The 24,767-nt window shown below is 41.5% G+C and overlaps 19 protein-coding genes across 19 annotated transcripts; 4 read left to right on the top strand and 15 right to left on the bottom strand.

Moving 5' to 3' along the window:
* On the bottom strand, positions 1-210 carry NEMIN01_1685 (uncharacterized protein; the record flags this gene model as incomplete). The annotated part of the gene is made up of 1 exon (XM_051477627.1): positions 1-210. A coding segment is annotated over one exon (210 nt), but the record flags the coding sequence as incomplete, so codon positions are not given.
* Positions 211-284: 74 nt separating this feature from the next.
* On the bottom strand, positions 285-992 carry NEMIN01_1717 (20S proteasome subunit alpha 1; the record flags this gene model as incomplete). Its single annotated transcript, XM_051477659.1, has 1 exon — positions 285-992. One exon carries the CDS (start codon positions 990-992, stop codon positions 285-287), a length of 708 nt encoding a protein of 235 aa, XP_051333619.1.
* A 15-nt stretch (positions 993-1,007) lies between these two features.
* On the top strand, positions 1,008-1,223 carry NEMIN01_1684 (DnaJ-like protein subfamily C member 19; the record flags this gene model as incomplete). Its single annotated transcript, XM_051477626.1, has 1 exon — positions 1,008-1,223. The coding sequence occupies one exon, from the start codon at positions 1,008-1,010 to the stop codon at positions 1,221-1,223; it is 216 nt and encodes a 71-aa protein (XP_051333586.1).
* A 151-nt stretch (positions 1,224-1,374) lies between these two features.
* NEMIN01_1716 (uncharacterized protein) lies at positions 1,375-2,433 on the bottom strand (the record flags this gene model as incomplete). Its single annotated transcript, XM_051477658.1, has 1 exon — positions 1,375-2,433. The coding sequence occupies one exon, from the start codon at positions 2,431-2,433 to the stop codon at positions 1,375-1,377; it is 1,059 nt and encodes a 352-aa protein (XP_051333618.1).
* A 546-nt stretch (positions 2,434-2,979) lies between these two features.
* Positions 2,980-3,276, bottom strand: NEMIN01_1683 (uncharacterized protein; the record flags this gene model as incomplete). The annotated part of the gene is made up of 1 exon (XM_051477625.1): positions 2,980-3,276. The coding sequence occupies one exon, from the start codon at positions 3,274-3,276 to the stop codon at positions 2,980-2,982; it is 297 nt and encodes a 98-aa protein (XP_051333585.1).
* A 232-nt stretch (positions 3,277-3,508) lies between these two features.
* NEMIN01_1715 (uncharacterized protein) lies at positions 3,509-4,087 on the bottom strand (the record flags this gene model as incomplete). Its single annotated transcript, XM_051477657.1, has 1 exon — positions 3,509-4,087. One exon carries the CDS (start codon positions 4,085-4,087, stop codon positions 3,509-3,511), a length of 579 nt encoding a protein of 192 aa, XP_051333617.1.
* An 869-nt stretch (positions 4,088-4,956) lies between these two features.
* Positions 4,957-6,528, bottom strand: NEMIN01_1714 (uncharacterized protein; the record flags this gene model as incomplete). Its single annotated transcript, XM_051477656.1, has 1 exon — positions 4,957-6,528. One exon carries the CDS (start codon positions 6,526-6,528, stop codon positions 4,957-4,959), a length of 1,572 nt encoding a protein of 523 aa, XP_051333616.1.
* Positions 6,529-6,836: 308 nt separating this feature from the next.
* Positions 6,837-8,048, bottom strand: NEMIN01_1713 (uncharacterized protein; the record flags this gene model as incomplete). Its single annotated transcript, XM_051477655.1, has 1 exon — positions 6,837-8,048. One exon carries the CDS (start codon positions 8,046-8,048, stop codon positions 6,837-6,839), a length of 1,212 nt encoding a protein of 403 aa, XP_051333615.1.
* Positions 8,049-8,575: 527 nt separating this feature from the next.
* NEMIN01_1712 (uncharacterized protein) lies at positions 8,576-9,301 on the bottom strand (the record flags this gene model as incomplete). The annotated part of the gene is made up of 1 exon (XM_051477654.1): positions 8,576-9,301. One exon carries the CDS (start codon positions 9,299-9,301, stop codon positions 8,576-8,578), a length of 726 nt encoding a protein of 241 aa, XP_051333614.1.
* A 23-nt stretch (positions 9,302-9,324) lies between these two features.
* NEMIN01_1711 (uncharacterized protein) lies at positions 9,325-10,038 on the bottom strand (the record flags this gene model as incomplete). The annotated part of the gene is made up of 1 exon (XM_051477653.1): positions 9,325-10,038. The coding sequence occupies one exon, from the start codon at positions 10,036-10,038 to the stop codon at positions 9,325-9,327; it is 714 nt and encodes a 237-aa protein (XP_051333613.1).
* A 39-nt stretch (positions 10,039-10,077) lies between these two features.
* On the top strand, positions 10,078-10,818 carry NEMIN01_1710 (14-3-3 protein epsilon; the record flags this gene model as incomplete). The annotated part of the gene is made up of 1 exon (XM_051477652.1): positions 10,078-10,818. One exon carries the CDS (start codon positions 10,078-10,080, stop codon positions 10,816-10,818), a length of 741 nt encoding a protein of 246 aa, XP_051333612.1.
* A 364-nt stretch (positions 10,819-11,182) lies between these two features.
* NEMIN01_1709 (serine/threonine protein kinase KIN1/2) lies at positions 11,183-12,556 on the bottom strand (the record flags this gene model as incomplete). Its single annotated transcript, XM_051477651.1, has 1 exon — positions 11,183-12,556. One exon carries the CDS (start codon positions 12,554-12,556, stop codon positions 11,183-11,185), a length of 1,374 nt encoding a protein of 457 aa, XP_051333611.1.
* A 527-nt stretch (positions 12,557-13,083) lies between these two features.
* Positions 13,084-14,121, bottom strand: NEMIN01_1708 (uncharacterized protein; the record flags this gene model as incomplete). Its single annotated transcript, XM_051477650.1, has 1 exon — positions 13,084-14,121. The coding sequence occupies one exon, from the start codon at positions 14,119-14,121 to the stop codon at positions 13,084-13,086; it is 1,038 nt and encodes a 345-aa protein (XP_051333610.1).
* Positions 14,122-14,224: 103 nt separating this feature from the next.
* Positions 14,225-15,022, top strand: NEMIN01_1707 (uncharacterized protein; the record flags this gene model as incomplete). Its single annotated transcript, XM_051477649.1, has 1 exon — positions 14,225-15,022. One exon carries the CDS (start codon positions 14,225-14,227, stop codon positions 15,020-15,022), a length of 798 nt encoding a protein of 265 aa, XP_051333609.1.
* Positions 15,023-15,520: 498 nt separating this feature from the next.
* On the bottom strand, positions 15,521-15,880 carry NEMIN01_1706 (uncharacterized protein; the record flags this gene model as incomplete). Its single annotated transcript, XM_051477648.1, has 1 exon — positions 15,521-15,880. The coding sequence occupies one exon, from the start codon at positions 15,878-15,880 to the stop codon at positions 15,521-15,523; it is 360 nt and encodes a 119-aa protein (XP_051333608.1).
* A 190-nt stretch (positions 15,881-16,070) lies between these two features.
* NEMIN01_1705 (26S proteasome regulatory subunit N5) lies at positions 16,071-17,366 on the bottom strand (the record flags this gene model as incomplete). The annotated part of the gene is made up of 1 exon (XM_051477647.1): positions 16,071-17,366. One exon carries the CDS (start codon positions 17,364-17,366, stop codon positions 16,071-16,073), a length of 1,296 nt encoding a protein of 431 aa, XP_051333607.1.
* A 248-nt stretch (positions 17,367-17,614) lies between these two features.
* Positions 17,615-20,452, bottom strand: NEMIN01_1704 (ubiquitin-activating enzyme E1; the record flags this gene model as incomplete). Its single annotated transcript, XM_051477646.1, has 1 exon — positions 17,615-20,452. The coding sequence occupies one exon, from the start codon at positions 20,450-20,452 to the stop codon at positions 17,615-17,617; it is 2,838 nt and encodes a 945-aa protein (XP_051333606.1).
* A 794-nt stretch (positions 20,453-21,246) lies between these two features.
* On the top strand, positions 21,247-22,911 carry NEMIN01_1703 (SWI/SNF related-matrix-associated actin-dependent regulator of chromatin subfamily C; the record flags this gene model as incomplete). The annotated part of the gene is made up of 1 exon (XM_051477645.1): positions 21,247-22,911. The coding sequence occupies one exon, from the start codon at positions 21,247-21,249 to the stop codon at positions 22,909-22,911; it is 1,665 nt and encodes a 554-aa protein (XP_051333605.1).
* Positions 22,912-22,929: 18 nt separating this feature from the next.
* NEMIN01_1702 (sec1 family domain-containing protein 1) lies at positions 22,930-24,600 on the bottom strand (the record flags this gene model as incomplete). The annotated part of the gene is made up of 1 exon (XM_051477644.1): positions 22,930-24,600. One exon carries the CDS (start codon positions 24,598-24,600, stop codon positions 22,930-22,932), a length of 1,671 nt encoding a protein of 556 aa, XP_051333604.1.
* Between the last annotated feature and the right edge of the window lie 167 nt (positions 24,601-24,767).

The raw sequence follows: 24,767 nt of genomic DNA, 5'->3' as shown, positions 1-24,767 counted from the left end.
GAGATAGGAGGAATACTCTTTTCCAGAGACACTTGGAACTTTCATTGCCCTGTAAGCTGCTAAAGACACAATTCCTACGCCAAACACTGCTGCTGCAGATATTGCAAGTACTATCTTGTTCTTAATGCTTCTAATGAACAAAAACACCATTACAACCGATGCTACTAAAAGGATACTTCTCCTAATGGAGATTCTTTTGCTAGTTTTCATTTGTATAAAAATAAGATTTGTTCAGCTAAATTCCTTATTGGCGCTTTTATTGAATGCCCACAGGCTCAGTCAGGCTATATCTTCTCTGCTATGTCCACAAGGAATCCGTCAATTTCGTCTGTGCTCGCTCTTTTCAGCTTTCCATCTGGCGTAAAAATAGCCAGCTCAACATTTGTTGCCAGATACTCCGCACCCAGCGCCTCTGACAGAGTAATCAGAGCGTTCTCAGTGGCTTCACTCTGCGATTGCTCTGGCTTGTACAATTTCTCCAGCTTCTTCATCATGACAGTGCCTCCTTCTCCAAATGCCACAGCTTTGTATGGCAAAAGTATCCCCGATGAGTCGGTGTAGAAAATAGAAGGTTTTCCTTTTTCGTACCCAATAATTGCCAGAAAAACAGCACACAGTCTTTTGGTGTCTTCCTGTGTCTGCAGCTGCCATTTATCTGCGATTTCTCTGGAAATTAGGTCAGCTCCTGGCGTTTCCCCGAGGTCGTGCAGTAGATCTACAGCTATCTGGTTTACCTGGCTCATTGTGCACTGTACATCAGGCAGAAATCCACTGGCCACTCCAATAATTCCTGGGAGCACCTCGAAGAAGCTAGATATGTAATCAGTGTCCATTAGCTTCTCGGGAAGACGCTTAGACGCAGCCATGACCACACAAGAGCTGCTTCCTATTATCGCACACGGCATTCCTTTCTTTGCTGCCTCCAGCGCATACTCCACTTGATAAAGAGTGCCTTCCTTGCTGAAGTCATTGTCGACTCTTTCTTTGCTCATAAATAAAAACAGAACATGGGGCTTAATATTTGGAGACACAGTGGATTTCTTGGAAAAATGACAGTTAGAGAGGGAATGGAGATTTTAGGGGTGGCATCGCTTAGCAGAGCAGCTGTGTATGAAAACTACCGCAGACTCCTGCGGGGAAACCATCCGGATGCAGGGGGAAGTGAATATTTAGCGCAGAAAATTAATGAAGCTCGGGACATTTTATTAAAACAAGCGAAGTAGAGCTGGGTGTAGAGATGATTTGTTTCTAGAGCATGTGGAATAAATAAAGAATAATTTATGGGTTTATTTGTTCTTGTCTTCACTGAGCTCTGTGCTTGGATAGTTTGAGCGACAAAGTGGAGAAATTGGTGGATTTTCGAATAGTTTGATATCAGTGCGTGACTATCTCCAGGGGATTGCTGGAGTTATTGCTCACTGGCTGGACCATGATCAGCTTAATAATAGTCTTTTGGTTTGGATTTGAGTTTGCATCTGGATTTGTGTTTGGACTTGGATTCACACTCGCATTCGGATTCTCATTTGAATTTGAATTTGAATTTGGAGAAGATGGTTCTGCCTTGTTAGCAGATGATAGTTGATTTGAGCTCAAAGAATCAGGAGTTCCCTGCACACCTTCACTACTTGTATTCTGGGATGTTTTCTGCTTCTGGGGCTCAGATGGCTGGTATACGAATTGAATGGGTGTGTTAGATGGCGATAAATTTTTTATGTCTAAGGAGTTCGGATACACTAGCTGGACTGTGCTAAACGGAGTGCTAACTTCTTGCAGAGACGAGTGTGCATCTTTTCCAGTAGGCAGACTAGTTGGATTTGAAAGGGCTGGAGAATTTATCTGGCTGGATATCGCTTTTTTCACTTCTGTTTTTTCGGGTGCACTGTAAAGCATGCTCATAGGCACTGTTTTCTTTATTTTGTCAATGTATGAGCTTCTAATGGACATTCCCCGGCCTAAATCATGCTCTTTTTCCATTTCCTGTCTGATCTTTGCAATCTCTGACTGTGTTTCTTTCATCTGGAAAAATACCGCGGAGATGTACAGATTTGTCTCTGTTTTGAGCATGTACACGCCTAGGTGTGTATATTCTGGCGTCTTTACGATGTTTTTCCTGTGTTTTTCTGATCTCAGCCACTCTTCGAAAATATCCAGTCCGTTATTCTCTTTGTTTCTGCTTTTTCCGTTGTTCTCTCCCATGGCAAATGGCCTAATCCCGTGCTTCTCAACAACTCTTCTGAGGTAGTCTGAGTTGCTGTACTTCTCGTAAGACTCTGCCAGCTCCTCCACTCTGTCTCTCGATACATCTATCACAGATTGAATTATTTCCAGCGGTTTTAGATTGTAGCTTTTTCTGCTTTCCTGTATGGCCTGCGCAACCTCGTAGGACACTTTGCAGCATGCATACGGCAGAAGAAAAATAGTGCTTATTCTCATGCTCCAAATAAGAGATATACAAAATATACAAAAAGATGAAACATGCTATGGACATCGAGGATATTAAAAATAAATGTCCCTGTGGCATGAAACTCCCAAGTATGAACACGAAGCGATAAACACAGGTTGCATGGGCTAAAATATTTTCTGGAAATACTTAGAAAAATTTTACAGCACAAAGCCACTTCTACTTTGCAATAGGAAATACACAGGCGCTGAGAAAGCAAAAAATGCTCAATGATTGGTCCAGATAGAAGATGCTATAGCAACAGAAAACAGCCTATTTTTTGTGCTAAATATGCACGAATTACATCACAGTTTAATTTCTTGGTCAGTTGTTGCCCAATGTGGAGTTCGTTGTAAAGCGAATAGCCCAAGAAGTATGTCTTGTTACATTTAGTAGTTAATTTACTGTCTCTCTTCTCAAGCATTCTCTTTTTTCTTAATCGCCTCTTTTTCCAGATTTTTTACTTGTTGAAACTAGATTGAAAGAGAGCACTAGAAGAATGGATTGTTATTCTGACAAAATGTCTACAGAGTGTTTGTTTATTTATTATAAAGGTGTTTCAATATATCATTTAGCTCTTTTTCTGTTATGTTCGCTTGCAGGTTGTGTAGCAATAGCTTTTTGTCTGTTTTTTCAATTAGCTGGATAATTTTACAGTGTTTCTTATAGACAGTTATGTAGGCAGAGTATACGGTGTCTATCGTGAGCTCTTCTTTTGCACTCCATCCTATGAGTTGTGTGCGCAGCCAGAAATACTCTGTTTCTCTTTCATCCAAGACCCTTCTATTTCCTACCAAGCATTCTTTGAATAGTTCCAGTACTTCTTCCTCTGACATTCGCTCTTTTTCAATATTTGAGTTTTAATTCTAACTTTTTGGGCTATAAAGTGTTTGAATTCAAATCGTACGAACATTCTGTTCTTCTTTCGTTATTTCAGACAATCCAGTAGAGCACAAGTGCTATCTTTTAAATTCTTACTTTCTGTTGGCAATCACATTTTAGCAAATTCTTCATGAAATTAATATCGGCATTGTCTAAATGAGAGTCTCTAAGTCAGTGCTGCTAGAACTACCATCGATACATGGAAAAGAGAGAAATAGCTGCTCCCAAAAAGTACAGAACAGTTGAGAAAAGAATAATCCTATGAAGAGTTCTAGTGTTCGAGTAGTTCACACCGTGCAACACAACTCCATTGTAAATAACAGCCTGCTCCAGTGCAAAATATTTTGTAATAGCTGATCCCGGGCTGATCCTGCCGATGCAGATGATGGAGGCAGCCATGCACACAGAGAGACCGTACAGCATGATGGCTTTGCTCATGCTTTGTTCGATCGTTGTTTTGCCGGTTTCTCTGTATTTCCCGTGAAACAGCACCACAGCTATCAGTAGAAAAGGATATAAAAAGATAATTAGATTGTCCTTTGTGCTGTTAATATAGTTGGCCAAGGATGCAAACCATGCATACGATGCGAGAACCATTGCAAAAATAAATGCGACTGCGTAGTTGTGGAAGTGCAGCAGCAGTTTGTGTCCCATTTTTGTTCTTCTTGCAAACCATCCGGTGACCTTAGACTCTTTTACATTTCCGTAGCATCTCGGAAGAAACCGCTTACTACGCCTATTGTATATGCATAGTGAGTATATCATTCAAGCAAAGGAGCACAGAAAAAAATACACACTTTTTATTGGACGCCAAGTGACTAATAAAAAGCAAGGAAATTGGACAACACTTCGGGTGCAATTCCTATGCCATCCATAGGAGGAATACCAGTAGTTTTCTGTCTCTGCAGTCTCGATCTCTTTTATTCAGAACAAATGGCGCAGTAAGAGCAAGCTCTCTTTTTGTAAAAATATGAAGAGATTCAATTTGAAAAAGTTTCTGTCTTCGCATATTTAAGAGTTTATTTTTCAGTGCTACGCCAACAAAAGCACTAGAATCGTAAGCGCGTTGAGCACTGTCAGCAGAAAATGGCCAAAAAATACATCAGAGTTCATGTGGGCAAAGGAGTCTTTCTTAATATACTTGAAAATTAAATTACTAGATTAATCTACATGTACACCACACTTCTGCACTTTTTCGCATTGGACAGCTCCTTTTTTGTCTAAGTTTTAGTTTTTAATTTGTTTTACAATTGGTGGTAAAAACTGCCCATAGAAATGTGTTCTTAAAGATTATTTGGAGCTTCTTCCATTTATCTGTAGATGAACGCTTAGTAACTCTTGAATTATTAACTCTTTAATCTCCCTTCAATTGGCGTTGATTTCTTATATTTTTATTAGTTGTTGTTCAATAAAGAGAATTTATATTTATATTCCGTACACTTTTTTATTTTTATTCCAATAGCTGAACTTTCTGAAAAGTATACAGGTAGTGGATAAATTATTGCTAAATAGAAGAAAGTCTACAAGAGAGAAGAAAAGAAGAGGAGTAAATGAACAAAAGTATTTATTTAATAGATAGCGCAGTCTCTTAAGACCGAATTAATCACCAAACACTCTCTAGCATCGTATGGGAGTTATACCATATATAAATTAATGTCATGGGGCGTAAATCTGTAAATAGTATACGCCATGAATGCAATAGATATAATATAAAAAATAGTACAGATCGACGTGCTCCATTGGTTGCATCCAAATGTGTTTCTTGGTCTGATAAACTGGTCTAGCAAAGTAGCAGCCAGTGCGACAGCACATGTAAGGTACATTCCATACTTAAAAATCCACAGAGTGTATAGAACAGGCTGAACATAGAAAAGGGCAGTGAAAGTTAGACCAATCACAGATATTTTAAGGAGAAGCTTGTCGCTTTCTTTTTCTAGCAGAGAAAGTATGCTGTGTTTGCAGTCTGCAAAAGACTGTTTTTGCAGAATGATTGCATTGAAGACGATGATGCATATCAGGGCTATTGCATTCAGAGTTCTCGTCGAGTTTGTTAGATAGGAATTTCCCACCTGATTGGTCTTTCCGTCTACAAGAGATCTGTTCAGAAACAGAGCAAAAGATATTCCAATAAACAGTGCAGAGAACACTTTTATCGTGTAGTTGATGGCCTTATACATAAACACTTTTTTTCTTGTGGGCTGGATAGCTAGCAAAAGATTTCTTGCATACTCTCTGTGTTTTGCTCTTTCTATCAGATCCAGGTCGTGGCGCATTTTATGCCCAGAAGAGAGCATAATTACATCATACTCAAACTCTCTCATCAGAGTGTCAAGAGGAATCGGATCAATAGGTGATTTGAGAACTGTTTTTTTTGCATTGTTTGGCAAAGCCTTGGAGTTCATCACGCACTTTCTAGCCACTACAGTGGCCCAGTCTAGGGTATGCCCCAGACACTCTATATCGATTATGCTTTTCCAGTGGTAGTGGATGCTTTTGATATTTCTCAGAACAAAGTACAGCTCAGTCTCTGGCACTGACTCTTTTTTTGCTCTTTCCATGAGAAGATCTAGCACATCCAGCTGCTGCATTAAAAAGACATCGACTGCCAGGGGGCCCATTTCAGAGTACATGTGAACTAGCGGAAGGACTTCTATGTCATTGTAGAAGGTGTAGAGAAACCTGGATATCAGATTCCACACAGTGTAGTCTATAAAAAGGGCAAGCGGCCCCAGTGTGTCCGAATACCTGACAGAAGTGTTAAACAGCACCTGATGCATATGTGTGTTGTTCTCAGGGAGCGGCTTCTGGTACTCATCGCATGCTTTATATATCTCGCGCGCCAGATAGTGGTATATAGCATCGAGAGAGGGCGGGGCGAGTGGAGTATTTTCCTCGCTGTCTGAGTCATTTCCATCTCCGCTGCGCTCTAGAGCGTTTACAATTTCAATTTTCGTTTCTGAAGGAATGGGCACATTGTACAGACATCCCTCTACGTACTGCAGTGCATTTTCTTCTACTCCGACAGTCTCCAGTATCTTGCGTATGTTTATCTTTTTCAGTATGTAGTAAATAGCTGTTTCTATTTTCATGCTGGTGGAGATGGTTTTAAAGGTTATCTCCGATAGTATTTCACGCACCTTTTTCTCTATGCTCCTATCTACTTGGCTTTGTACTAGATTGACTAGCTCCTCCTGTGTAAATAGCATTGCTTGTAGCACACAATTTTATTTTAAGTTTATATATTCGCATATTGTTGAAAAAGCAATGTCTTAAAAAGGAAAATTTGTTTTGCCAGGTCTAGCCAATAGCGCTGCCATGTGGGTATGCACATACAGAGCTAATTCAAACTGTGCACTGCTCTTTAAACTTTCTATTCTTTTTGCAGCGTGTGCTGTGATTTGTTCTGCTGATTTTTAGAATATTTTGCTAGGAATGGAGAACATGAATAAATTAAATAGTATGGATGGCTGCAGAAGAAATGTACAGAGAATAATTTATTTGAAGCAGAACGCGTCTAGTTCATTAAATTTTTTGTTACTGGGTAGATTTTCAGCATAAAAATGTTAAAGAAGTACCCAAACATCATGTAGAAAGTCACATACAAACACGTAGCTCCCATGATAAAAACGAGTGCGCTAAGAAAAGTGTTGATCAGTTTTTTCTCCTTTTTCAGATAGAGATAGAGGCCCTCTGTCCCATTCTCCATAAAGTAGCGGTAGCATTTGCTTACCATCGTGTCTAGATAGTTTTTATCTATATACTTAACGATTAGGGAGCAGATGTTTGCAAAGATAATAAACACGCCAAAGTTAAAGAAGAACATTTTCACCGTGATGTAGTCGCAAAAGTGGTACGGCCAAACCTCTTCAGACAGACGCATAAGAAGGTTCATTAGCAGCAGCACGCCGCCATATCCTGCCAGAGAGTAGATGTATGTTCTTTCCGAGAAATAGCTCGTTTCTGTTGTTTTGAGCGCTATTCGGTCGTAGAGAACGCCAAAGAAGGGCACCGCACGTATCAGCAAGTTGTATGAAAAACTTGAAGAGACTCCAGAAAAATGGGAAAAGTTGCCCAGAATCATTGAAGAGTTCGTAAGGCCTGCGAAAAGAAGCGTAGAAAGAGAGACAAAAGACCAGAACATGCTCATCCACAGCAGAAGAACATGCATTCTCTTCACAATAAACACTGTTTTTTCGTATATATTGTTTCTGGCGCTTTCCACTGTCTGAACAGTCCCTGTGCTGGTTGTGTTGTATGCAAAACTATACAAAGGATTTAAAAAGAAAGAGTAGTACGATGATTCTCTCTTTTCTGGGTCTCTGTTGAGAAGAAGTTTCAAAAGACTGTCAATTGCATCGTTGGCAGCATGCGAGTAGCTTCCCAGGATGTTTTTAAAACCTTTTCTATCAACAAAGAAGTGATCTAGCAGCCCAAAGAAAAGAGCTGCAATGACAAGGACGAGATTCATTTGGCCGACTATCATGTACTTCAAAAGAGATACGCCAAAGATCCGGAACGGAAATATCTTTCCCTTTCGCACGTCAAGATTGAAAAGACAGCACGTCAGCAGCACAGAAACAAGAATTATAGAGTGGTAGTTGTGTTTTATCCATTCGATCGTTTTTTCGACAGACCATTCATTCCTGTTCTGCAGTTCCTCTTTTTCTATTTCGTCCAGAATTTTTTGAGTTTTTCTTGAGTGTCTTCCATCGAGGTCATACTGCATTCTCCTGTGTACCAGTTACTTTGTAAAATACCTCGAATAGGTCAATGAGAATTTTTGCAGGAATTTGTATCCAATGACCGTTAAAAAAAGAATATCCGGTAAATACTAGAGGAGCACTTGCAAGAACACTTCATTTCAGCGGAAAAAGACTGTTTTTATGCTCTGGGAAACAAATGGCACAGATAAACATTAATAGTGCGCATTTTTATTAAAAATGCAAATTGAAAATGCAAACAAAAATGCTGTAGATTTGAGCTGCATAGCTCCTTAGCATATGTTTATTGCTGCAAATACATTTAATAGGAGCCTTGTAAGGCTATCTACACTAGTGCGTCTTTTAGTAAATAGTTTCTGCAGTATTTAGTAAAAGACTTTCGAGAAGATAATAAGTAGTAGGGAGTATGAACAAGCTGTGGTGCGGCTCTAAGGATGTGTGTTGAGGTGTGATTTATTTCTATGTTGAGATAGCTTGCTCTGAAAAATAATGGAAAGATTGAAGTTATAAAACATTCGGGGTATATCTATGGCTACACAAGAACGGAGTTGAATGACGCGATTTTTGTCAGTTTTTCAAACATTTTGCTTCTTCTGACTTTCAGCTTTGCAAAGTACATGCATCGCACAGTAAAACATCCTGCAAAAAAGAGAACAATGGGTAGAGCAAAAAGAGCAGGCTTTGGCAAGACTTTTAGCACTTTGTATCTCCAATATCCGTTGATCTGGTAGAATGCCGCTGAGAGAACAGTTATATAGGCAATGTACAACAATAGCCCGTTGTAGCTCGGTGGGTTTATTCTCGGGTCTAGGGCGTAAGTGGCAAATAGAAAGACACTTGGCAGAGCATGCATGCACAGATTGCAAAATAAGCTGATTCTCTGCGGGCCTTCAAGCGAGGCAAGGGGAAACACAAGATTCGGGTTACTCCAGAAGATTGGCCAGAAAATCAGACAAATCAGCACCTCTGCAGAGAGTGCGCATGCCAGGATGTGAGATGCTATGACTTTGGACTTGTAGCGCGCGCTGACTCCGTAGGTAAATCCAGACATTGCAAAAGCAATTGTACTCAGCAAGAGCGTAGAGTTGGTGATGAAGAAAAACTTCTTGGGCGATATCCACCACACAATATTAAACGGCATATTGTGGTCGATATCTAAGTTTCCGTAGATTGTGAACAGAAATCCAGCGAAACAGATAAAGCAATTTATCATTCTGGACAGATTATTGTATCTTTGTACAGATTCCTCCCTCTTCATGCGATGCACTGCAAAAAAATTAATTAAACTGTTTTTTCCAGCTTTCTCTCCTTGTTTCTCCTTTTTTCGTGTTTTGTTTTCCACACCATAAAGTGGAAACACGACAGAAGATAGTACAGAGCGCACAGAACAGCAAAGCAAGCAGCGAAAAACGTAATGCGGTACGGCCCTGCGAGCGTGCCCACAATGCCATACGGCCATTCCCCTGTTTTTATGTTGAACAAATACATAACGCCTATGTACAGCATAAAAAACAGAAAGAGAAAGAGATAGTGTCCCCTGCGCCCCAAGAACTCAAAGGTGAAAAACTCCACCAGAAGAAAGATCGTTGGAAGCCCGTGCATGCACAGGTTGAAAAAAAGAGAAATTGTATCTTCCCCTACGTAGGAGGACTTAGTGACCACTGATGACTCATCAATATGCCAAAGTACCCAGAATATTAGAGGAATAAAACACTCAGCGGTGACTGTGATGGCAAGAATGTCCATGTAGAGCACTTTGAGTGTTTTGCTGATTCTGCTGTTCTCATCATACCGTTTTTGGCGCCTGTACAGCATTCCCATAAGAAAAGAGATCGATGTAAGCAAGAGCCCAATGTGTGTCAGGTGGTAGAATCTTTCAAAGAACTCAATGAAGCCTTTCGAGCGGAGCCTAAGGGGACGGCCAAAGTCAAGATTTCCGTAGATTGAGACCACCAGCCCAAAAAGAGAATTCGTGCCATAGAGTATATTTTTCATGCTTAATAAACAAAGAATAAATTAATTTTTAGAAATATCATGGCATCGTACGAAGAGTCTGTGTTCAAGGCAAAGTTAAGCGAAAAGGCAGAAAGATTTGAACAGATGGTGGAGTGCATGAAAGAGGCGGTGAAACAGTCAGCATCGTCAAAAAACAAAATAGGAATAGAGGAAAGAAATATGCTTTCAGTTGCATACAAGAACCAAGTGGGCGTAAGAAGGACGTCGTGGAGAATCCTGAGCAAGTCTCTGCAGGAGGCCAAGCTGGCAGACCCGCAGAACAGCCAGCACATTGAGATAATCCTCGGATACATAAAAGCAGTGGAAGAAGAGCTGAACTACATCTGCGACGATTTGCTATCTTTGCTCGACACATATTTAGTTGAAGATGAGGCAAAAGATGCGCAAGTGTTTTTTTTGAAAATGAAGGGAGACTATCTCAGATACAAAGCAGAAATAGCAGGAGAAGAGTACCTGGCAGAAGTGTCGCAGCAGGCACACGATGCGTACCAGCAGGCGATGGACATTGCAAACGCGCATCTGATACCCACAAACCCTACGAGACTCGGGCTCTATCTGAACTACTCCGTTTTTTGCTTTGAAATACTGAATGAAAGAAGCAGAGCAATGGAGATGGGAAAAAGAGCGTTTGATGAAGCGATTTCAGAGCTGGACAGCCTTGCAGAGGACAGCTACAAATACTCCACCCTTATCATGCAGCTGCTCAGAGACAATCTGTCCCTGTGGGCAACAGAGTACACTGAAGATGCTGCGTACTAGCTGTGCAGTGCGGGTTAAATTGGGATGTGCGGTCTAAAAGCGCCTATTTTCACTGAGGCTCAGCAGGAGCAATGAATATTTACGCCACTAGCGAGCTAGTCAAAGGAAATAAACAGTACCTGATTATTAAGTTCTAGAATAGAAGAAAAATCAAAGATATCAGCTCTCTGTTTTGCGAATGCAGCACTGCCTGTTAGATCACGGCCAGACAGTTAAATAATCCATCGAGTACGACTAAATAAATAGTTGAAAAACATTCAGCCCATTCAATTTATCAGCAACTGCTACAAGATAGATGCGCATTCCTCCAAAAGTGGAAAATAAAACGTAAGAGTTGCTATTAGTTAGTGTATTTATTATTCTATTATTTGGGAAGAACAGACTCTGCGTTGTTTATGAGAACTAGCTTGTCCGGCTGGAGCAGCTGTCTGAGCCTTGATCTCATCAGTTTTTTGATCGTTTTTACGTTTTCATTTTTTGACGTGCTTTTTATGTCCAGGCCGTATGCTTTGTTGAAAACGTTCTTGCTCAGCTGCACCATGAAAGTATCATTATCCAATGTACACAAATACCTTCCCGCTGCCACTTCGAATGTGAGGCCCATTTCCCGGATTATCTCTTCAAGAGCCCCCACGAGAATGTTTTCTGTGCTTTTTATGCCCCTCCAGTGGCGAATCAAGCTGTTTTTTACTTTCATCTTTTTATCCGAGACAAAATCTACTATCCCATCCAGCCGGTTGCTGAGGAGCCGCCCTTTCTGCTTTCCCTTGAAGAGAAGATAGAGCTTTTTTATGCTGTTGTAGTAACTGCCATCTTTTTTCTTGAACTGTCCTCCGAAGAGATAGTTGAGATATGCAGAAACATTGGGGTCCATTGCCCCGGATATTTCTTCTATTTTTGGCTCGTCTTTTTCTTCAAATCCAAACAGCCAGGGGTGCTTGTATATCTCTGAAATGCTTATTCTTGTGCTTCTGTTCGGGTTGAGCATCTGCATCAGCAGTGACTTTAAGTCGTTTGATATGCCGTCTGTTAGAATGGCACCTGATATTATTTTGTGGTATAGCGACTGCAAATTTTTATCGTCAAAGGGGACTTTCCCGCAGACCATAACGTACAGAACAACGCCAAGGCTCCACACATCTACCTCCGGGCCCTTGTACAAATTGCCGGATAAAAGCTCTGGAGCTGCAAAGTACAAAGACCCGCAGAATGTTCCTAGAAACCCCTCTTTTTCGTAGAAATTTGCAAGGCCAAAGTCTATCAGCACAGCGTTGTCGTCTTTATCGATCAAAATGTTTTCTATTTTTATGTCTCTGTGGACTATGCTGTGCAAATGGCAGTAGTTCACAGCGTTGAGTATTTGTGTAAAGTATTTTTTGGCCACATTTTCAGACAGCTTTCTGTGTTTTACCACTTTTTTCAAGAGCTGCTCTCCTGCGATGTAGTCAAAGACGAGGTAGAAACACTCATTTGTGTAGAAAAACTCCCTTAGCTGGAGAATGTTTCTGTGGCTCAGAAGGAAAGAGATGAGAGCTTCTCGGAGTATTCTGTTCTCTCTTGCCTGTTTCTTCTCAATTCCTATGTATTTCTTCCTGCTTATGACTTTTATTGCAACTGTTTCATTGGTTCTTATGTCCACTCCCTTGTACACGTAGCTCGTTGTTCCTGTTTCAATCACTTCTTTCAAAACGTAGTTGTTCATCTTTGGTTCATACTTTAATTCAGATGTCCGGTTCATAACCGACACAATTTTTCTGTATTTATTCTCCCTCTCCTGCCCCCCTCACGGGGCATCATCAGCAATATTACTCCCGAGAAAAAAGATCAGCTACTCAGCAGATGCGCACCCGCACTTCCATGAGCTATAAGCAATCTACATCACAACTGCTGCATTATGCCAATGCTAACTGGATAATTAGCTCTGGAGAACCTGCAAAGTAATTAGCATTGACCAATTATTTTTCTTTATTCAATCAAAGCACAACCCGAGGAAAAAGAGCAAAAGTGTAGCACAGATGGACAGACTAAAGATGAAAAATAATCTGAAAAATTAACTATTCATTCACTAAACACTTCTGCCCGTCTTTCTAGCTATAATTCTACTTTTTTGTTGCAGTTCACCACCGGAATAAAATTCATTTTGCAAAAACACTTTAGAAGCCTCATTGAGTTGAGAAATACATTATTTATTCTTTACAATTCTGTGCCCTGAAATCGCAGATATCTGCTTCAAGAACGCTCTATATAACCATTTTAAGTATCTAGCTATATTACCACATCGTCAACTGAGTTGCTGTCTGTCTCAAGAGGCGCTCCTTCGCTCTTCTCTGTTTCAGCTGATGAAGACGCCTGCTTTCCCCCCTTGATGGCATTGTTCATAGCGAGGCTCTTGTCTCCTTCGATCATATTCCTCCTGCACAGTCGATACTTAACAAGCTCTGGAATGGTCGTTATCTTTCCCGGCTCTGTTTTTATCTTCTCCAGACACGTGGAGTGCGATGAGTGCATGATGGTATTTTTTTTGCTCTGCGGGACAACGTATCGAACATTGCTCTTATTCGACTTCATAAGAGAGAAAAGACCGAGAATGGATTTGTATCTGTCAGCCAGCATGTGGTTACTGTGCCCGCTCTTTTTCTCCTCGCTCTCTCTTTCCTCTTTCTCTTCTTCAAGATCTGACTCTTCTGCAGCTGTTTCTTTGTCTTTGGTGCTATCCAGTGCACCTGCGCCTAAACTCTCTTCCACAGCATCGCTCTCTAGCTTTCCTGCCAGTATGTCTGCCATGTTCTTTATTCTGCTCTTCTGCTCTTTTGTTCTTTTCAGTATTTCCCGTCTTTTCAGCTCCACTCCCGTGAACAAATTTGCGTTTTTCTCCTCCAAAAACATTTTGTTGCTTATGAGCTCTTTTACTTTGCTGAACTTTCTGACGCACTCTCTCTCCGCCATGGAAAGGTTCCACTCCTCTGTCAGCACCATTTTGCTCGACTGGCTCAGCACATAGTCCAGTGGCAGGTTGGTCATCTCATACACCAGCTGGTTGAGCGATTTAATCCGCGCCTGGCTCACCACTCCGCAGCTCATCTGGCACGCCAATCCTCTCTTCTTTTTCATTGTCTTCAAAATTCTCATTTTCTCTTCGCTCTTTTTTTTAATTCTTGCTCTTTTCTGTATCTCTTTCGTGTTCTCTATCTCTATCATGGCGTTTGAGTTCATCTCTTTCTCCTTCTCCAGCAGAGATATTTCGGCGTTGATGGCAGTCAGGCGCCTTTTCTCCTTTTCTCTTTTCTCCCGTCTCTCCTTCATTTTTTATATTTCTGACTATTAATTATATACCCAATTACCCCTGGAAATCAGCCAATGGAAATTTCTTTTAAAATATTTAAAATAAGTGAATAAAGGAGAAAGAATGACTGCAATCGAAAAGGAAAATAAATTCACTCATCCGTCAGCAGCAGATGAGAGAAAGAATAAAAGACGACCAATCCCACTGGACTACGAATCCATCCAGAAGACAATTGAGTCCACCATGGACACAGAGATAGTGGAAGAGCCCGGGATATCTCTGAAAATACCAGAAGTAAGCACTCCATGCCACGAGAGCACGGATACATCGCCATTCACCTTCAAAGATACCAAGAGAATAGACGACCTAAGCGAGAGCAACTACCAGTGCTGCGGTGAGGCACTCCCCACCCTGCACGATCTTGTATCGCACTACGAAAAGTCGCACTACAAATTCATATCAAGCGACAAAAAAGACGGGCTGCAGCACGTAAAATGGCACGGGGGCGACACGCACAACGAAGTAGTGCAGGTGCCCACCGTTGTATTCAACGACAGCTCAATGACATACGACTATTCGAAGCCCACGGCCTTCTACAACACGATCCTGCAGTCAGAGTCCCTGGCACTCGGGGTGCTACTGCCCCCTGTGGTCGTAAGAGACTTTGACATGGACGCAGAGGTGGAAATGATGGGGGAGTCGCACTACGAGGACGAAGACAAAAAAAGACCATTCAAGTGCACGCATGCAGGATGCAACAAGAAGTATACATCAGCATACGGGCTGAAGTACCACATGAGCAAAGGACACACGGGAGGAGGACTGGAGAGCGAGAAGCCATATGCTTGCGATGTGCCGGGCTGTGGAAAGAGATACAAGAACGCCAACGGGCTGAAGTATCATTTTAATAATGGGCACTAGAGTAAAAATAATAAAGATTCAGAACAGTATTAAGTTTATCCTGCACAGAGTTCTTGGGCATTCGTCTGCAGTCCAAGCGCCATAAACATTTGATTATTTGGGAAAGATCTGCACTGGAGATTCAGATGATCGGTGCACTAGCTGGCTGGTAAATAAATGGAGATATTTGCTAATTATCTTTTGTTCGTTTGAGTTAGCTAATTGCAGAGTAGAGGATGGAAATTAGTGACAATTTATTGAAGTTATTCTGTGCTTTGCTGCTCGATGCTTTTGTAGATGGCTGCAGCATCTAATGCTCTGGGAGAATGCATAGTGAAGCATTGGCAGTTGTGCATATTTCCTTTTTTGGGACAATTAATTAATATAGCACACTGAGTGCCAATATGTTCTCTTTTGGGATAATTAGCAGACAAATGAGTCTTTTTCTGTGCAATACGATATTTTTATTAGCGCAGATACTTTGGGAGTACATATGAATAAATGTGTTTCTTTATTTACCTATATGAAGTGGTTTTTTTTATCTCCTGGGGGCGGCAGTTCGTCGTTGTCAGGGTCGTACTGGTTGAAGGGATGGTTTCTTGGGGGCGAAGTGAAATAGTCGTCTGGAAAGTGCATGCCCGAGGTGCCAAAGGGCGTGTGGTCCGAGAAGTCCGAAGATCTCGATGATTTTGTTGCAATGACTCCTCCTTCCGAGATTATCGAGTAGCTCCCAGGCCTTCCACTCTTCACTATTTCAGACACGCGGGCCTGCACTTCTTCATTGCTGTTCTTGCATGCATCTTTGCTTATGCTTATCTTGATAAAGTCATCTGAAAAGGATCCTCCTATGTGTCCTTTGCTGTTCAAGTCTTCTTTCATAAAAAGAATAAGAAAATTCAAGTATTTATTGCACCGAGAAGATGTGCTAAGTTTAAATAACAGCTGAAGGAATAAGTCATGTCTGGCAAATTATAAGAGATGGAAAGGTTAAAAGTGTTTAGTTTGCTTTATTCTTGCAATAAAATACTGTCCGCTATTTTATCGTCTGGCTTGCACTATCCACCAGACATCATACATTGCTCATACCGTGGTTTATTTTTATGACAGCCTCCAGGAAAGAGTTTATGCTCTCATTCCACTCTTCAATGTTTCTGCTTTCTTTTTTAAACTCAATCACTCCCTCAATCTGCCCTATCTTTCCGAAGACCATCTGCTTTCTTATCATTTCAACTATCACCTCCGAGAACAGATCTTTTTCTATTTTCAGAATTTCTACGATTTTTGACATTTCTATTCTGCTGTAGTATTTGCTCACAACTATTATGTTGTACTGCACCACTCTTTCTTTTATTGTGGATGCGTAGTGCCCGATGATGTTCTGTATACTGTACTTCTCCTGTATATTTTCTATCAGATCATAAACCGTATCAGTGATCAAGAGATTATTCGTAAAACATTCTCCCAGCACCCTTGACTCATTGTAGCACAGTTTGCTGTTTATGTTTTTCACAAGTGTTCTCTGCGACTCTTTATTGTGAATATCGAGAATGCAGAACAGGATGGCCAGAGTTGGGTATATCGACTCTGTTTTGCTGTTTTTTTCATCTTTTATTCGCAGCTTGTTGAAGATTTCTGCTATCTTGTGGTACTCTTCGTTGTGAATGTGTATGAATAGCATTCTGTTCAGGTGGTAGTCCACGAGCTCTGCATGGCCCTCCAGCTGTTTCATGCTCATTCTCTGCGAGACAGTCAGCGCCTTCTCGTAGTCATTGGCTAAAATAGAGACCCTTAGCTGTTCTAGCTGGTACATGATTATTTCGTCCATGGAAACCGAAGAGAATGTCTCAACGTGCACCGGGTATATATAGGAGAGGGCGGTGGATGCGTCTCCTTCTGCCATGTAAATCTGTTTTATCGCATCAGTCACGAATATTCTGAGCGCCTCCATGTAGATTCTTCCTTCTATCACATTGTTCAGCAGCTGTATAAGGAAATCCAAAAAACTTCCGTCGTTTTTACTTCTGCTTTCGTGCGAGTTATTTTTTACTCTTTTCTTTCCTGCGCTGCCCTCACTGCTTATTTGTTCGCTGATGTACGCGTGGGTGATGTCGATAATTTCTACTTCTTTGTAGGAATGGGGAACAATCTCTATGGGAGAGAGAGATAAATATTTGTCGTATGCATACTGTATCATACTGGTCAGAGCGTCTTTTATCTGTCCTTTTTTTCTCACCATTTGTCTGATTACCTCCACGGTCTCCTGTGGAGTCTTTGTGATGTCCACCATCTCCTTAAGAACAGCTGTGCTTTGCTCCTTATCTCCGTTGAGTCTGGCTGTTTTCTCTCTTTCTTGCAGAATCTCCATGCAAATAAACAAAATAAAGAATATTAATATTAATTGGAAGAAAATAGTTTTCGAGAACTATGGAGAAACAAAAGAAAAATAGATAAACCTTGCAGAAATATCCACTAGTTCGTAAACAACAGCTATTTCCATCTTTAGCAATCTACTGAGTATAGATGGTTTGTTAGCTTATCAAAACAGCAGAGATTTTTGCAAGAGCTCTTATCTTTTTAAATGATGGTGTAATTTATTGTGTGTGCTTACCATTCCTACCGAAACAGTATCTTGATAAACGGCACAGGAATGTCATTTCCTTCTTCGTCTTCTATCACTGCATCAATGCGTGCAGACTGCACGCCCTGGGGCACGCCCGAGGGATAGAGTATCTCTGACGGCTTTTTCTGCAAATTGTCTTTGAACTTTTTCGCGTTGTAGAACGAGCAGAACAACACAGTCAGGTCGCTCATCACCGTGTGAATTTCCATTCCCCACCGCTCGTTTAGCTTTCTAATTATCTCTGACAGCTGCTCGTCTTTCATTTCCAGCATGTCCCACGGGCTTACTTCTATTTTTCCGCTTGGCAGCGTCACTGTTTCTTTGTGCGGGGCAATTGGCTCGCTGGACATCACCATGGTCAGCGCCAGAGAGACGAAAGTGTTCCTGTACTGCGTCATTCCCGTGCCTTTCCACAGCAGGTACTTGATCCCCTCCATAACTGCCAGCCCTGATACCACTGCCGTAGTTGTGGCTATTGCAGGGATAATTCGCCCTGCTATTCTTTTTATTTCTAAAGCATCCAGAGACTGAATTCCGTACACATTTGATCTTATATTTGTTGCTGCTGTGATGTAGTCGATGTGGCTGTTTGTTTCTGAATCTTTTTCAAACTCTTCCTCCACGAGAGAAACACTCGCCAGGTCAATTCCTGCTAGTGATGGCTTCTCATGTGCCTTGTTTTTATCAGATGGCTCTACTGCGCTAGTTTCAGTGCTTGCCGTACTTCTGTACTCTTTCACAGCTTCATCATAGCTTTTATTTCCTTCTATGGCAAATGTTCGCAGCACGAGATAGTAGGCTGCTTCCAAATACTTTGTGTGTAGAGGGTCATCAAACGACAGCTCTACAGGCGTAGGCATTTTCTTTGGAGGAATCCAGAAGAGCGTTCCTTCTTCTGTTATGTGATCCTTAGGGAACGACTCGCAGAGTCTCTTTGGCCCTGCTGTAAATCTTTCCTTAAACAGATCTACCGCATACTTCATTGCTTCTGTTGCTGTCTTCGGTCTTCCGTGGATGAGTGTTGCTATTGCGTCTGACAGCTCTGCTGTAGCTGCCTCTGCTATGTACTTTTTGGCTTCGATGATTCTTTCGAAGAAAAGACTCTTGAAGTCAGCCAGGGCCCACTCCACACAGTGCACAGGGAGATAGGGAAAGTTACGAATGGTGCACAGCGGGATGGATCTCTCCTGGGGGTCATTCGTGTTTCCATAGTGTTCTGTTACTCCTGGAATGATTGCTTGTGTGTGTCCCTTTGATCCCAGCGTACCCGAATCAATGACAGGAACTTTGTGGTAGACTGCCCTGTTGTCAACGTACAGCCTGGCCTCTACGTTGTCCAGTGCGTTGAGTATTACGTCGATTTTGCTGTAGAACTCGTCGTTAAAAAGTGACTCTGTTTCTTTTCCCACTTTGGAAACGTATGCCATAATGGGGTTGTTCGCATTATTTGGGTTTAGCATCGATGCTTCTCTTGCGGCTACAACTGATTTCATGTGAGAGATGTCGTTCTCTCTGAACAGAAACTGTCTGTTCAGGTTTGATCTTTCAATTGCATCCATGTCAGTCAGCGCCACTTTCCCCTCTTTTCCCATGCCCATCATAGAAATGTTCTTCAAATGCTCGCATCCTATTGCGCCTGCTCCTATCACAAATATTCCTGCCTCGAATATCGCTTTTGCGCTATCTCCAAATATTTCCATAATGGGAGAATACCGGCTCTGCTGAGTGGCTATTCTCTCCGTTACTTTTTTGTATATTGCAGGAGGCAGGGCTTCCAGCGCGTGGTAGTACATGAACTGCTGCAGCGGAGTGAACTTTCCACTGCACGCCTTCAGCACTTCGTGCGCTGCCATTCCGCCAGCAATCGATGTGATTGGGCAAATCGAAGCATCTGGCTGTCTGAAGAACTCTCGCACGATGTACATGTCATCTGTGTGTATTTTGTGGCTCTTTGTGTACTCCTCTATGGACTCCTGCAGAGAAAGTGTTTTTATTTTGTCGTACATTCCGAAACAGTTGTGGATTATTTCTGATCCATTGAAGTCTGAGTGAATCAGCGGATTGGCCAGGGCCTCTTTTAGCGGCTTGAACCGTATCACAGTTCTTCTTTTTATTTGCTCAAAAGACTCTCCTGCCAGATCTTCTCCTGTGTACCCTTCCAGCGCGAACGTAAATGCCTTTGTGTCTTTAACTGTGTACTTCTTTTTTTTTACCAGTATTTCATCGTTATCTTCCAGCGTGTGTCTTTCTTCTTCGAGCACGGTAACTATTCCCGTGGATGAGACTGACTTTATAGTTCCAATGAAAGGCGCCTCTCCGTTTGTATCGGTGCTTATGAACGAATCTCCGAAGTCGCAGAAAAGCTGGAAAAAAAGGCCTTTTGTTCTCACAGAGATAAACGGAATGTCCAGCTTTCTGCATTTTTCATTTATGCTGAGCTGGTAGTCGAGAGAAGCGTCATTGACCATCACAGCGGTGTACGGCGTGATGTCCTCTGGCTCTGTTTCAAGCACTTTTATGGTAACTTGTGTGTTTAGCTCTTTTAGTTTGTACTCTATGCTTTTGTCTATTCTGTCGTTTATGTCGGACTCAGAGCAGTAGTAGATAGTGCTCAGATCTTCGGGAGACAGAGGAGACGGGTCGAATACGGAGATAGTTCTTATCCCAGCCAGTGCAAGATTCTTCACCACCTCGATGCCTGACTTTTTCAGACCTAAAATTAGAACGTGTGATTTTAGCATTCTTTTCATTGCCTCGCTTCCTATGACGTACAGCTGTCTGGAGTACAGAGACTCATCTACTTTGGGGGAGAATACTTTGTCGCGTTTCATAAATAAAATAAAAACAGAGACTATTTATGCGCAAGTAAAACACAATTTCAAAGACAGATCAAACAAAAAGAGAAAAATCACAGAAATAGGATAATTACCACATTCTGCAGTAGGAGTCTGTGCTGCTTCCCTTTCCTGCAAGAAATAATAAATAAAGCGGCTGTAGAAGTGGCTAATGGAAAAGTTTTCAGTGATTTTTTACAAGATGTGGATTGACCAATGACTAAGCGGATAACTTACTGTGCTTTTATAGCAGATGCACAAACAGCTGGAAAGAGAGAAGTATTGGAGAGCGCTGAGTAAATTAAAAATTAATTAATGGAAAAATTAATTAAACACAGGATATTCTTGATTATTTTCCTGTACTATTTAGGCCAACTGTCCATGTCTCACGGTTATTCATTGGCATCTCTATTTAGCGCCCCCATTGCATAGAAAATAGTAGTGGTGGCTGGTTTTTTGTGGTGTTTAGAATGCTTGTTATTCAGTGTTCTGCTGTTCTCTATTCATTGCCTTGTGGTGCTGCACTGGTATTTAATAGTGGACTGTTTGTGCTCCATCTTATTTTCCATCTCTTCCACTGATCATTTTTGATTTCAATCTTTTGGGATTATTATTCCAGCTATTTTTGATCTTGTGAAAACACTCCTTTGCAGCACTCTGTACTGCTCATGTACTGCTTATTTCACAGCTGCTTGCTGTGTTTTCTTTCTGTTTGCCTGTTTCTGTGCTGCCTCTGTTTTAATTTATGCTGTTAGACTATACCAATAAAGTGCAATAATTTTTTTATAGCAATGAATGAATGGAGCTACAAAGTGGATAAAGCCCAAGCAAAAAGTAAAATGAATGTTGTGAATGAAGTAGATAAGAAAGTGGTGAATATCTCCAATGAGCCTGCGAAGGACGAAGGAAGCGCTGTGTCGATGGAAACAAGCTATCCGGAGCTCTTTAAAGTTTTGGACGAAAGAAATGAAATACCAATTCTTGTTCCTCTCCACTCTGCCTGGTTCAGCACAGAATCAGTCCATCCCATAGAGAGAAGATTTTTTAACTCTTATCTGGAAAACGAAGAAGACCGGCAAAAATACGTTGCAACAAGAAACACGATATTCAAAATGTACCAAGAAAACACAGCAAGCCATCTGAGCATCACTGAATGCAGACGCAAAGTGTCTGAAGACGTCTCCACTCTGATAAAAATATACTCATTTCTCGAACACTGGGGCCTGATAAACTACAAAATAGGAGTGAAAAGAGATGTTGGAAAAATGCTCGAAAAAATAAAACAAAGAGACCTGTTCAACATCCAGAAAGGCAGTGCCGCAGCAGATGCAGAGGCACAGAAAAAATCTGCGCACTCTTCTGATGCCCCCGTGAACACTTCTGTGCACAGACACAGCGCTGAGCCAAAGCACACTGATAGTATTTCCAGCACACACAATAATTTCTCTAACAGTTCTGGAGATAGCGGTAGATATGTCACAGTTGGAGAGTCAAACATACCCGCACCCAACATCACCCCAAGTGTCCAGAAAGCTCCTGCAGATCTTTTGCACGATCCATCAAAACATTTTAGTCTGCAGCCAAACGGCCTGAGACAGAGCCACATTCCCGTGGACATTTCTTGCACACACTGTAGTAAAAATATGAATGTGCTTTCATCAGAAGAAAAGATATACTTTTCTGAGAAGGGAAAGAGCGTCCTGTGTCTGGCCTGCTTCAGTGCTGGCAACTATCCTTCTAGCTACTCTTACTCTGATTTTCACATTCTCGAGGCTGGCGTAATTCGACAAATGTGGACAGAAAAAGAAGAAATGCTCCTTGTCGAGGGGATTGAAATGTACAAAGACGACTGGAAGGCAGTTGCATCGTACGTAAAAACAAAGACTTTGGAGCAGTGCGTGCTGCACTTTCTGAAAATGGGAATACAAGATCCGTTTTTGGAAATGGAGGCTATTTCATTTTCCGAAAATAAAATGCCTTTCAACTATTCGCTGAACCCTGTAATGTCAACGGTCGCATTCCTTGCGAGTGTTGTTCATCCAGGGGTGGCATCAGCTGCTGCAAAGGTTGCAGTCGAAGAAATCCACAGAAGATCTCAGAAGAACAGCGGAAAAGAGGGATGGCTGAACGACAGACTCAATGAAATAGCTGTGATTGCACTGACATCGTGTCTATCACGGGCGCAAGAGCAGAAAACACTGGAAGAAGGGAAAAAAGAAAGACTGCTGGAGCTGCTGGTTGAAAGTGAGATGAAAAGAGTTGATTTGAAGGTAAACGAGTTCACCGATCTGGCAAAAACTCTAAAAAAGGAGAGAGAAGATCTGGAGAAAATGAGGGAAACGTACAGAAAAGCACACCTTGAAACAAGAAAAGAAATAGCAGAAATAGTCACAAAAGTAAGAAAGATATGCGATGAAACGGGAAAGAATTTCGAGGAGGTCTTTTTTAAAGAATAAAATAAACAAGGAGTATATTTATTGTGCTATTTCTTCTATCTGTGCTATAAGATTGTTTGCTGAAAGAATTTCTGTGCTTCCGTACGTTATTTTTATGTTCTGCGATTTTCCGTAGTCCATCACTGCTTTGTATTCGTCATAAGTGCCTCCTCCGAGCAGGAGCACATTTATAGAGGAGTAATCCTCCTCTCTTTTGTTGTACACTTCCTCTATTCTTCTCACTATCCCGTCCTTCCCTACGCCTATCATCCTTTTCAGGTTATTTATTATCTTGCTTTTCATCCCGTGCTTTACGGTGTTTCTTTCTATGTAGTTCAGCACTGCCTTGTTTTGCAGAGTTTTGTCTATTGTCTTTGACAGTTCAGCGTACTGTTTGCTGAACTTGGCTGAGATTATTGCACATAATCTAATCAGCTCGTTCCTATCTATTTTTCCGATGATTTCTTCCACTTCTGGAACATCTATTGCGCTGCTGTCTTCTATCGAAAACAGCTCATCAAGGTGCTTGTTCTTGATAACTTCTATTGCATTCAGAACAATGTTCAGATGGTTGTACAGAAGTCTGTTCTTTCCCACGAGATCTGGCAGCTTGATCAGCGATTTTATCATTTCATCGTTTCCACTCGACATGTTGATCGATGCGCTGTTTGAGAGCTCTTTGTATGCGAGCAGATCTTCGTTTACTTTGTCGACTACTGTGGTGAACGGCTGGTTTATGTTTGCATTGTAGAATGTGTCGTGTCTGTTGAGGTTGTATATCTCTGGCCCTTCTTTTTTCTTGTCGTCTTCTGTTTTGCTGTTTATTGGGTTTTCAATGACAAGTTTGTTAAGATTGAACTCAAATATTTCATTGAGCATGGCGCCGTATGAGTTTGTGTGGTACATCGGCCCAACAAGGTCTTCGTTTCTGTTCAAAATGATGAGAAGCGGTCTTTTTTGTTTTTTGTGTTTCTGCGGGCTTTTTCTCTCCTGCACTTCTCTTATCTCCGACAGTCTGTCGAGAAAATCTGTTGATATTTTCCGAGATATCGGGTGGTTGTGGTAGATAACGGGATCGTTTGTGTTTTTGAAAATAGACAGTAGCGACAGAACTATTTTCTCAAAGTACCCCGAATGCTCCTGCTCCATCTCTTCTGCACTCTCGCTGCCTGCTTCATTTCCAGTAGAAGCTGTGTGCTCGACTATTTCTGTTTCTGCCTGCGTGGTTTGTGTCTGTGCAAAATAACTGCCGAGTCTCGCTGTCTGGACAAAAGAATTTTCCATGTTCAGCGTGTATATGTTATCGTGCAGCATGGAGTGTGTGGAAATTGTGTCCACCACTTTCACCACTCTGTTAGCCTCTTTTATCGCTGCCAGCTTAAGAGAAAGATCTCTGAGGAACTTTGTGCTGACTATTCCCGTGAAAAGTATTTCTATTCTGCTGTACATATTGCACCGCACGTCTTCAATTATTCTTGCCACATTCTGCTCTGTCTCTTTTACAAAATAAATTGCTCTTGTTTCCAAGTTCGCTTCTCTGCTATCTTCCATTCTCAAGCACTGCACTATCCCCATCTCCATGAGATCGGTCATAATAAACAGCGGGGATATGATGTCCTGCCCGTCTTTGTCCAATATCAAAATAGACCATTCAAAAGACTCTCCCTTCAGTAGCACAGATAGCTCCTGGGCCTGTATTTCTCTCAGCATGCAATTTAAAATATTTAGAATATTTATAAAATTATAGTAGCTCTGCAAAACATTTAATTTATTTCCATCTTTCTCAGCAGCTTGTTCTCGCACTCCACAGCCACTCTATTTTTTCAGCTCTTCATTTTGGATAGTGCTTGTGTGAGACAAAAAGAACAGCATAGCTT

The sequence above is a fragment of the Nematocida minor genome (genome assembly GCF_024244105.1).
Source record: "Nematocida minor strain JUm1510 chromosome Unknown 7745, whole genome shotgun sequence".
NCBI lineage: Eukaryota > Fungi > Microsporidia > Nematocida > Nematocida minor.
This window is presented reverse-complemented; position numbering and strand designations above follow the sequence as displayed.